The sequence below is a fragment of the Phytophthora parasitica genome (genome assembly GCF_000247585.1).
Source record: "Phytophthora parasitica INRA-310 unplaced genomic scaffold supercont2.15, whole genome shotgun sequence".
Taxonomy (NCBI): Eukaryota; Oomycota; class Peronosporomycetes; order Peronosporales; family Peronosporaceae; genus Phytophthora; species Phytophthora nicotianae.
In genome coordinates this window covers 125199-136003 of record NW_008649001.1, presented here as the reverse complement: position 1 = coordinate 136003, position 10805 = coordinate 125199, and the positions used below count along the sequence as shown (strand labels likewise).

At 47.5% G+C, this 10805-nt stretch overlaps 6 protein-coding genes across 6 annotated transcripts; 2 read left to right on the top strand and 4 right to left on the bottom strand.

Annotated features, from left to right (window-relative positions):
• Positions 1-174: 174 nt before the first annotated feature.
• On the top strand, positions 175-1407 carry PPTG_08023 (hypothetical protein; the record flags this gene model as incomplete). Its single annotated transcript, XM_008902923.1, has 1 exon — positions 175-1407. One exon carries the CDS (start codon positions 175-177, stop codon positions 1405-1407), a length of 1233 nt encoding a protein of 410 aa, XP_008901171.1.
• Positions 1408-1692: 285 nt separating this feature from the next.
• PPTG_08022 (hypothetical protein) lies at positions 1693-2516 on the bottom strand (the record flags this gene model as incomplete). The annotated part of the gene is made up of 2 exons (XM_008902922.1): positions 1693-1727; positions 1781-2516. The coding sequence occupies 2 exons, from the start codon at positions 2514-2516 to the stop codon at positions 1693-1695; spliced, it is 771 nt and encodes a 256-aa protein (XP_008901170.1).
• A 1609-nt stretch (positions 2517-4125) lies between these two features.
• Positions 4126-4644, bottom strand: PPTG_08021 (hypothetical protein; the record flags this gene model as incomplete). Its single annotated transcript, XM_008902921.1, has 1 exon — positions 4126-4644. One exon carries the CDS (start codon positions 4642-4644, stop codon positions 4126-4128), a length of 519 nt encoding a protein of 172 aa, XP_008901169.1.
• Positions 4645-5263: 619 nt separating this feature from the next.
• Positions 5264-6310, bottom strand: PPTG_08020 (hypothetical protein; the record flags this gene model as incomplete). Its single annotated transcript, XM_008902920.1, has 1 exon — positions 5264-6310. The coding sequence occupies one exon, from the start codon at positions 6308-6310 to the stop codon at positions 5264-5266; it is 1047 nt and encodes a 348-aa protein (XP_008901168.1).
• Positions 6311-7115: 805 nt separating this feature from the next.
• On the top strand, positions 7116-8048 carry PPTG_08019 (hypothetical protein; the record flags this gene model as incomplete). Its single annotated transcript, XM_008902919.1, has 1 exon — positions 7116-8048. The coding sequence occupies one exon, from the start codon at positions 7116-7118 to the stop codon at positions 8046-8048; it is 933 nt and encodes a 310-aa protein (XP_008901167.1).
• Positions 8049-8368: 320 nt separating this feature from the next.
• Positions 8369-9923, bottom strand: PPTG_08018 (hypothetical protein). Its single transcript, XM_008902918.1, has one exon. The coding sequence runs from the start codon at positions 9778-9780 to the stop codon at positions 8662-8664; it is 1119 nt and encodes a 372-aa protein (XP_008901166.1). The 5' UTR covers positions 9781-9923; the 3' UTR covers positions 8369-8661.
• Positions 9924-10805: the final 882 nt, after the last annotated feature.

Below are 10805 nucleotides of genomic sequence, written 5' to 3'. Positions count from 1 at the left end.
AGTGTATTAAGGGCCGTTTTTAACGGGATTGCGATCCCAAAAAGTGTGCTTTGATTGGACAAAAATTCATGCGGAAAAGGGTTATTTTGAAGATTACACAATCGCGAAAATCCGAGGTAGAGATCGCGCGCTGCGAGGGATCGCGAGATCGCAAAGCCACTGGAGAATAAAACAATGGTAGGTCCAGGCTGGATGGTAAATTTGCAAGCCACTCAGGGCCACCGCCGGCTTCTCTTTGTCGCCCTGGTTGGGGCGGCTATTGTCGAAGCACCACAGCAGCGAGAAGCGTGCGTTTTCCGTCGTCGTTTGGACAGGAACGTTCACAAGCAGACACTGTTGCTGGAAGGCCAATTCAAAAGATGCTACCGCATGGAAGCTTCGTCTTTTGAGCTGTTGCTATCGTTGATTAGGCCCACACTAGCCCGTGACGAGATCAAGTCGACGAATCAAACAGGAGCCGACCCAATAGAGCCTGAGAACATGCTACAAATGACACTTTCTTGGCTAGCCGGAGGCAACTACATGACTATTCGTGGTTTGGCTGGCATGTCTCCCTCTGGAATCTATGGATGTATGCATGCTGTTATGGACGCCATATGCCACTGTCCTGAGCTGCGCATTCATTCTCCAACGGAGTCACAAGAACGCATCCACGACCTTGCCGAGAGCTTTACAAACATCAGCAAAGATGGCGTTTTGACGGGTTGTGTCGGGTGCATTGACGGGTGGCTGTGTCATATTCGCGCCCCAAGCCCCAACGAGGTTCCAGATGTAGCTGCATTCTTCTCGGGCCATTATCAGAAGTTCGGAGTCAATGTTCAAGCCATTTGTGACGCGTTCTCCCGCTTCACAGGCTATTGCATGAATTCCCCGGGGAAGGTCGGTGATTCAATTGCGTACAAGAAGTGGCCGCTCAGCAAGGAGATCATGCAGCTTCCAGTTGGGTTTTATTTAGTTGGCGACAACGCGTACCCGTTGTCCGACTCGCTGCTCGTACCATTCAACAAGTTGGAGCTCAAAAGCCGAAAGCACTCCGACTTCAATTTCTATCTGAGCCAATTGCGCATTCGCATTGAAATGGCTTTCGGTCTGTTGGTCAACAAGTGGGGTATCTTCAAGCGCGCTTTGGTTGTGGATTTTGTGAACGTGAATAAGGTGATCAAGACGTGCATGAAGCTGCATAACTTTTGCATTGACGAGAGAATTAAAAATGAAGAGAGCGCAAAGAGACTTCAAGTTGTGTCGATGGAGTACCACAACTTGCCCGAGAGCGAGTATCAGCCGACAGACAATTCTGAATCTACTGTTGGCTTACGTAATGACGCTCAGGGGCCCATTCTTCGTGAAGTGGTTGTCGATCATATTCAGTGTTGTGGGCTCCAGCGGCCCAAACGTCGGCACAGCTAGCGTAACCCGTTGATGATGTCGGACTCCAGCTCGTTGATGTTTGATTCCAGCATCTTCTTCTTTTCCAAGCATTCAGCAAGTGCGTGGCCAACTTCTGCTGCATCAAGGCCTTGCTCAACGTACAGTCGCCTTTGTTCCAGCAGTTCTTGCGCCATGGACGCGTTACGTGCCAGCATTGCAGACAGCGTAGAAAGCTTTTGGGCGGTCCGTTGTTCTTGGATAAATAACTTTTGCTCTCGCCAAGTGTCTTCTTGAGCTTTGTCAACGTCCGAACCAACTAATGTGTCAATTTTGTCGAGTAGAGCGTTGAAAACAGCCGTCTGGTCCCGCTTTTGACGCTTGCGATTATGGGACGTTGGTTGTCTTTTGGTACCTTCTTGGGTGGAGTCGTCCTCGTCTTCGGGATACAAGTTGGCAGAGCAGAACTCACGTCCGGCTTGACGGTGCTCACACCACTTGTCCAAATAGTACACGTCGGCTCGACCATCGCAAAAGTCCCAAAAGTCAGCGCTGCCTTGTCCTGACACCTTTGAACCAGCTTCAGCTCTCGCAAAGTGGCTGCTAACCTCCTTCCACATCCTCTTCAACTTGGCTGCCGAATGTGCCATGTGCGAGGAGGTGTCGATGTCTTCAAAGACAGCGTCGCCCGAGATCAATGTGTCGTACTCAGTGGTATCTGAGGCAAATGCATGTGCCACATCAAACCAAAAGGTGGAGCCTCCATCATCGAGGACGTCACGCGGGAGCAAATTTCCGGACGTTAGGAACGAGTCGAAAAACCGATCAGAGAAGAGTACGTTAATGAGCCGAAACATGCAGCCGGCGCTGCGTCTCTCCTCTTCTTCACTAACCCCTTTGGATCGCTTGCGTTGACGAACAACCAGAGCTTGAACGGCTTCTTTGTTTGAGTCCCATGCTTTTAGTAGATCCACACGGTCTTGTTTGCGAGTGTTCTTCACAACATTAAGCTTTCGCGCCGTACACTCAAGCTTGAGTTGATCCAGAGTCCAGTCCTCGTAGCTGTCGGAGGTCGGTGGACGTATGGTGCGTTTGCGCGAGTCGAGCGGTGCGGCCACGGTCCACTTCGAGCTCGGTGCGGGAGCGGCCATGTTGCTTTTGCTTGTTGGCCGGCAACTGCAACTTCACACAATGGTACCACATGTTTGGTACAACCTCGCTACTGGATCGCAATCTCGTCAAGAAGGCCGGATTGCGATCTTCATTATTGACACCTATTCATCTTGCGATCTCTTGGATCGCAATCCACGTTAAGAACGGCCCTAAGGTTAGTTATCCTAGCAACAGACAATTAAATCCTACAAGTTGAAGTTAAATCTTATTAGCCAATCAGAATACAGAGCGGTATTCCTTCCACTAATCACCTTTCAGGAGTCGTGCTTGTAGCCAATCATCGTTTAGGCTGCGTGCCTCCTCGTGCGCAACTCGCTCGAGGCACGAGCCTTGACGTAAAATACGTCTCATTCTTAGCTGCTTCAACGAAGTCTAGTGAATGTAAACCGGTTTCAACGGGATTTCGGGTTGGCCTTTTTCACACAACCGGATTAAACCGAATTTGGACCGGGTCAAATCCGGTTAAACCGGTTAATGTATACAAGTTTCACCTCAAAACAAATTGTTGTATGATGCGTTTAGTAGTGGTATTTTTGCTAGAGAATTTTACCTCTCCCGATCGATATGCCCCGTATCAACTACTAGGGTTCTATTAGATATCAAAGGCTAATAACATGGCAAATGGTCTTTTCTTTACCGGTTTGAACTGAATTCTATCCGGTTTGATTCGGATAATTTTGGACCGGGTCTAACCGGTTCCTATTCGAATACAATTTGGTTTTAACCGAATTGACTTGACTCGCTACATCCTCCATCGAAAACCATCAAGACGATCACACCACTTGATCACGTTAGACCAGCGGTTGTCTCTGTGCATCCATGAGTACTGCAAGGGCCTGGAGAACATTCTGGAGCGCAACAAACAATTCACAAAAGCTTGATGGCTTCACCTGGACATCGCGCGACGAAAGTGTCAGCCTCGTTTTATCCGGATTCTCCTCAATCAGTTCGTCGACATTGGAATTTTTAGCTGTCTCCAAGGCATGGTAGATATTTCTCGTCTTCAAAAACTCTATTGCTGTTGGAAAAATCTTTTCAACGGACTTCGGGCTCAAGCGTACGATGACACCCCCGGGGCGAGTGAAGTCCAAGTACTCGTTCCTACCAGAGCTTGAACAGTTTTGAGTAATGGCTGGAAAAAGCAGACAGATTCAAGAGTGCGAGCATAAGCCGTAAACACCCCGATGTCAGCTGCAAGTTAAAAGTTCCAATAGGGCGGGTCTCTACTGTGTCCGAAGCGCTACGAAAGATAGCAACTAATTCCAACCAAAAGCCCGTCGCAGCATAGCCAAACAAATACGGCACTCCACCATACGACCATTCCAGTTTTTCAGAAACTTTTGACGAAGCAAGCTGATGTCAGCGCCGTCTACTGTCTCCTCACCACGGAGGACGCAGACACCATCAACAATAAACAAAAGTTGGTTCGCTCCGCCGGTGAGGAGCTCGAATTCCGATTGACGTGAGATTGTGGAAACATAAACTCGAGCAATATGCGAATAGTTGTATCCCAAAACTAGATGTAAACACTTGTGCTGACGGCCGTATTCACCCGCGGGCGCAAGAAAACATCGTTGAACACCCGATTCATGAATTTTCGCATGGAGAACGGTCTTTTTCGTCGAACAACGTATCGCGAAGGTCTGCCCCGAGCAATAATGACCATCCATCGATCATAAACTTCGGTAGTTCAATCTTCACAGGGAGAGCTCGTCCGACAAATTTTCGTAGTACTCCAATTGCGGGTAGTGAGGTGGCTGCAACTACGTCCCGATGAAAGATCGTCTGCCATGAGTTCGTGCCATCAAAATCGATCGTACTCCTAGCCGGAGGTACCACCACCAGCACGTAAACTTCGCTCTCATTCGCTTGGAAACTCACTCCAAAGATGTCGGTGCTATTAAGAAACAGCGTGACTTCTTCCATTCGCGCAAAGCCTTGCGGGTATCCATGGTCACCAAGCCTTACATCCACCACACCTGCCGTTTTCAGCCATTGCCGGCAGTTCACCCTCGCCAGAAAGAGTTCCAAGTCGTTAGCATCACAACGGATCTTGTTCCGATTCCCTTCCCAGACCGCTTCAAGTGCCCCACGGTCACCTTGCATTTGGTGGGTGGGTGACCGAACCGGTGTGACTTTGTATTTGCAATGTCGAACCGGTGGGGAATTTCGCTGAGAACACAAAGCATGTTTCGACGACAATCAATCTATTAATCTGAAACCTTTTCGTTTTTGCTTCATGTTGTGATGCTGTGAAGCAGCTTCGCCAGCAAAGCGAAAAGCAGGCGCAGGAGATGCCGACAAATAAGTCTCAGCCTTCGCGCGCCTTCGCTGCATTACGCTGCTCCAACTAGAACCTTTGAGTTTCTAAACAGGGTGACACTAGCGATGATGTCCATTTAGTCGGTGTTAATAGATCAATCGTATTTTAATCACAATTAAGGCTTCTTGTTTTTGAAGTCACTCTCACTCATTTCAACAACAAAGTCATTAATTTTAGTCAGCTTGTCAGGTTATAAAAATCTGTTCATAAACTTGCTAGGGCACTAATACTTTTTGCGTAATTCTGGATTAGTTTTATAAAACATTTAGTTAAATGTATGCTAAAGATTTAGAAAAAAATGTTCATTGGTCAAAATCGAGATAACGCAACATTTGCTTCTTGAATGACAGGTTAGCTAGCAGCAATGAAATGACAATCAAAGGAGCTCATTTACTGCATCCTCTACAAGAACGCCGTGTCCACCCACCACTCAGACTCATAGCCTTCGCCCATGAGAGCCGTAATAGGCACAGATGCATTAAGTTGACCGCTGAAAGAAACACGTTTGTCGGTAGCAGCGCCTGGGCCGCTGTTGTTGAATTCTTTGAACGTAACATTGGCCGTGCTGGTGACACTGTCCCACGTGGCCCAACCTGCCGGGTTGACGACATCACTGAGCTCACTGTTCTGCCAAACGACACGAGCGTAGGGATACCACGGGCGGCCAAGATAGGTCGATCCGTTTCCACTTTTTCCGAAGATGCGTGCACGATTGAAGACGTACTCGGACAGGTTGGAGCTGTTTTGGTTTCCGTTGGCGGTGATCCACCCCTTTCCGATCGTCTCAAAATCGCACGACTCGAACCACGCTTTCGCTCGCATGCCGAAGATGAAATCTACAGCACCGCTGATGTACGACCGTGCGTAGAGCTCACGACCCTTGTGGGCACACAAGGTGTCCTGGTAACCAGTGAAGTTGCAACCGTAGAAGCCGTAATTGGGTGCATCAACGTACACCGCCACTGCCTGACCAAGATTATCGATCTTACCAGTTGGGTTAGCGACGTTAACATTGTACATCTTGACACCACTGCTCGACTTGAGGCGTAGGGTGCTAACGAGGTCGTTGCGGCTGTTCTTGATCTCGGGTGCAAGGTCTTTCTGCGCCATGGTGTGGGTAATCGTTACCTTGTTCTCCGTGTAGGACGTAGTATCACACGTGTAGCCCTGCACCACCAGTGGACCAGCGAGCCGCGGAATCACCACTTGCTCCTGGTAGACGCCTGGGAAGATGAAGATAGTGTGCTCTTCGGTCGTGTTGGGTAGATACAGCATGCCTTCTGCCATGGTCTGGTAGCTGTCATTGTACGCGCCCGTGATATCGACGACGATAGCTCCCGGCGGGGGGACAGTTCGTGCGTACGGTCCACTGCACGCTGTGCTGACTTGAGCCCCAACAATCGATACAAGCGCGGCAAGCGTCACGAGTGGCAGAGCGAAGGTGTGCATTGTCCGTGAGGCAGAATGCAAAATGAACTGACGGCAGCAACCTCTTGCACGCTTGCCAATCTAATGCACAACGAGCAGATCTTGGCTCAGCTTGTCGCGTCGTATATTTCATTTGTTCGTCAACAAATAGTTCCACGGGTTCTTGAAGAAACAGCCCGTGGTGGCTACGAACTTCGCATGTACATAGCGTTATCACATTACGTACGGATCATGTTGCAAAGTAATCACGACTTGAAAAGTACATTCTGACATGCTTCCGCATATACTTCTATTGAATTTAGGACATTGACGACAGACCCTCGCTGCAATAGCCTCTGCTGCTATGACGGCTTCATTAGCAATATATTCACAGTTCCTTTATTTTTCCCCTAATGATATACTGCGTGTGAAGTGAGCTCTCAAGTAGCGCTACACGAACACACGACCAGCGTGAGAAAATGGGTTTCGCATCGCAAGATATACCAGCGCACACGTCATATGCTGCACATACGACGTGTGTTCAATTATGTAGCGCAGATGCGCAGGGCAGCGAAGAGACATACCAGATACAACCACGTACTAGTACATGTGTTAAACCGGTTGGTCGGCTGTCAACTAAAATTTCAAAAAACAATTTTACATTGAAATAACTACTTTTGAAAAAAAAAAAACAATTGGATCCAACACGAATAATGTCCATCCACCGTGGTCCAATTCTCTCAATCCACATTCTTGGGACCCATACCTTGGTCAAATTCTTTCAAATGCCCTCCCTTCGTTTTTTTTTTCTTTTTCTTTCTACTTCTCAGCTTTGGATTACTGTATAATGGTGCCGACACGTTATGATAAGCAGCGCGCTGCATCAGCCAATCTAGGGAACACCAAGAAGCAGAAGATTTCCAATGCACCCGGTAATCTACTTTATATGGTATTGGATTTTGGGTCGTCTATTGTGTGGAATTATTTGGGCGTTGAAGGTGTTTCCAACCTGCTTAAAGTGTGCTCATATCGGATCTCGGGCGATTTCGCTCATATCATGGCGTTAAATGCCATAGGCAAGTTTTGCACCGAGAACAAGGTTCATTTGGGGCTGGGATGTGGCTGCGACTGGATGCGAAGTCTCGATTTTGTTCCTCGAACGGATGACACATGTGTTCAAAGCGTCCCTTTCAGTGTGGACATGAATTTGACAATTCTTCGAATTCCAGGCGGTGCTCAAGCTTTGCTGAACGCTCTGGTTATCGCGCTGAAACTGAAGAAGTTAATCCCTACATATCCTCTTCGTGGAGCTGCCAGATTTGTGCCTGTGATTTGTCCCTTAATAACAAAAGAAAACAAGCTGTGCCCATGCAGTCAGAGGGACTTGACCCGAGCGATGAATGGAATTTGTCAAACGGCTGGTACGCACTACTTTCATGACTACAAAAGAGGCAGGGGTCGCACAATACCGGATTACCTTGCTCAGCACTGGAACGGAATGGAAGGCACTTCCTGCCAGTACTGCAATAATCTGACGGAGCCCCAGAGGAACTTCATGGCACACTGTACCGACGTTTACCGTCCTATTAAAGCTGGCCTCAAGGCCAATCTACAATTTGTGCGTTTTGTTCCACGACGCCGTGGCTTGTACGGTTTACCAAGCGAGTTAAGACTTGGCGGGATGTACGATCCATACGAAGGACTGGCAGCAGGAATTACAGCTGATGGAATTCTCTGTGGATTCTACCAAAAGGACGGGTTCAAGGGCCACTACTATTAGTAGTAAGTGCGGAGCATATCAACACATGTTTGGTCCATATTGGTTACGGATCACTGTGTTGCCGACTACCTGCGCACGTTTGAAAACACGAGATACAATGATTGATGTGAAATGGAAATTTCCATTTTGTGGTGATCTCTCCAATTTAGGCAGTGAGTTACAGTACTTGCCATTTGGCTAACTTGAACAAGTAACCAATATGCTGCTCCAGACTGGGAGCCAAATGAAATCCTTAGTAAGGGTTTAAAGGTCCTTATGAAAGGCCTTCTAAGGATTAGCACTACATAGACCAACTCAGCGCCAGCTTGAAAACACAACAACGTTGCTCCCTTCTCCGTTATGATAATGTTGCTCGGTTTATAGGACTGGGTAGCCTATTCATTAATGTATTCAATCATACCCATGCACCCGCCCAACGTTTTCTGGAAGCTACGTGCCACAAATTGGGTGTTTATGAGCCCAGTCTGGAGCAGTTCTTTATCAAAATTGCAGCAACACGTTCTTTTTTTATTGTTTTAGAGAAGAAGTGTGATGAGTTCGATGGCGAACTTTGATGCTGCATGTTTTGTCACGGGATTCTGGCTTTGTCTCGCTGAGGATTGCCCAGGTAGATTTATCCTTGAGTAGCATTCGCTGCCAATCCAGTCGTGAAAAACTCGGTGAACTTGTCGAAAGGAATCAGATCGACACGATCATAGAGGTCAACGTGACCAGCTCCAGCCACCCGGTATAGCTCCTTGGGCTCAGCCGCACCGGCGTAGGCATCCTCGCTGAATTCGCGAGAGTGTGCTTGGTCACCGGTGACAAACAGAAGCGGACGCGGTGAGATGGTGTCGATGTCGTTGAACGGGTAGAAGTTCAAGAACTTCGCAGTGCTTGAGAGCGTCGGGTGGGTGGTAACGTTGGTCGAAGAGCCCGGCGGCGTGTACTCACCTCGCACCGTACGGTAGAAGTCGTAGAACTCACGCTGGATTTCGGGTGTGTCGGGAGTAAGTTCGTGCACCGTGCCGCTCGTGTACTGCACCTCGCCACCGGCAGTTTCGATAGAGCGCTGTTGGGACATCTGGTCAATGATCTCCTTGCGTTGCTCGACAGTCTGAGAGTGCCTCAAACCGTTGCGGTTTACGGCGCCCATGTCATACATCGAAGACGTGGCAACGGCCTTGATGCGCGAATCGATCTTGGCGGCGCTGATCGCGAAGGATCCACTGCCACAAATACCCAGGGCGCCAATGCGTTCACTATCGATGAAACTCTGCAGAGTGAGGTAGTCGACCGCAGCACTGAAAGACTCGGCGTACAAGTCTGGCGACACCGCGTTACGCGGCTCTCCGTCACTACCTCCCCAGAAGGAGAGATCGATAGAGACGGTGACGAAGCCCTGCTCGGCCATCTTGGTGGCATAGAGGTTCGCACTCTGCTCCTTCACAGCACCCATGGGGTGGCCGACGATGATCGCCGGAGCGCTCCCATTCGTATCGAGGTTCTTGGGAGTGAAGAGATTGCCAGCGACATTCATCTTGAACTGGTTCGGGAACGTAATGGGCTGGATGGTGACGTTATTGCTGCGGTAAAAGTTGTCGGCGTTAAACGACATGTTCTGGGCAGAAGCTGGCATCGTGTGAGCGATTGTCATCGCGCCGACTGCGGCGGCCATGCGAGTTCCCACCATCGTAAATTGCAGTAGAGTTGAAGGCTTGAGTGTTTTAGTGCAAAAAGCAATGTGATTCATGTCTGCTTAGTTTGAAGGCTTGGATAGATATTCCACAGGTGGAGATTCGCCACCTTCATAAACACTGGTTTGATTTAGAGAATGAATACAACTATTAAAAACTACCAAGACGTAAGGTAAAAAAACCTCATCATAATCACAGTCTTCATAAACAAACAACTTCATAAACGACATGTCCGCCAATAAAGCGATAGCTGGTAAGTCTTGACTCACAGTCAACATGGTGAGGTGGAGAAACGTGTCCACTTTTGTCACATGAGAACTGGTGTCCAACGTTTGAAAACTGACTTCATCAACATTGGGGTTGATTTAGCCCTTTAAATAAACGTTAGATCGTTGACAATAATCGAATACATGGTCTATTATGATTGTCATTACTGAAAAATAGTAGCTTAGCGCTTAGCATAGGTGAAGAACAAGTCAAGAGTTCGGTATAACGGAAACTTTCTGGAAGTATGTTTGTTGTAGATACTTGAGCGAGATTAATAATTTGATAGGAACGTAAAACTACGTAGTAAATTGCACTTTTGTGCTCAGTATAGTAACATTAAAAATATCTCACTAATGCCGTGCTGCGCCCGGGAAGCTCTGGATATTTGGATACTTAATATTTAATATTATAATATTATACTAATGAAGTATATACCGTAACAACACCAAAAATAAAACTCGTTCAAAGTATTTATTTTTAAGGAAACAAACTTTTTTTTTTTCTAAAATGCACATTCAAAAAAGTGTTTCTTTTACGTTTTGAAATTCTAAAATACTTTTTTCAAAACGTCTTCATTTCAAAAACTGTTTTTTTAATGGAAAATACCAAATCTTCATTTCTTTGAAAAAGTTCATTTCTTTGAAAAAATTAAATTTCGGCGATAACAAAACCCTGAAAATCTTGGTTCGTTTTAGTTTAATGCCACGGCGTAGCAGGCCAGAGATATGGAGAAAGGAAGGAGTCGGATGTAACGTGAGACGGATAGTGTGGAGGATATAATGATGTATATAGGGGACCAACAGTGAAAGCGCGC

Coding starts and splice junctions, on each gene's coding strand:
- PPTG_08018 (XM_008902918.1), bottom strand. CDS start 9,780: ATGAATCACATTGCTTTTTGCACTAAAACACTCAAGCCTTCAACTCTA.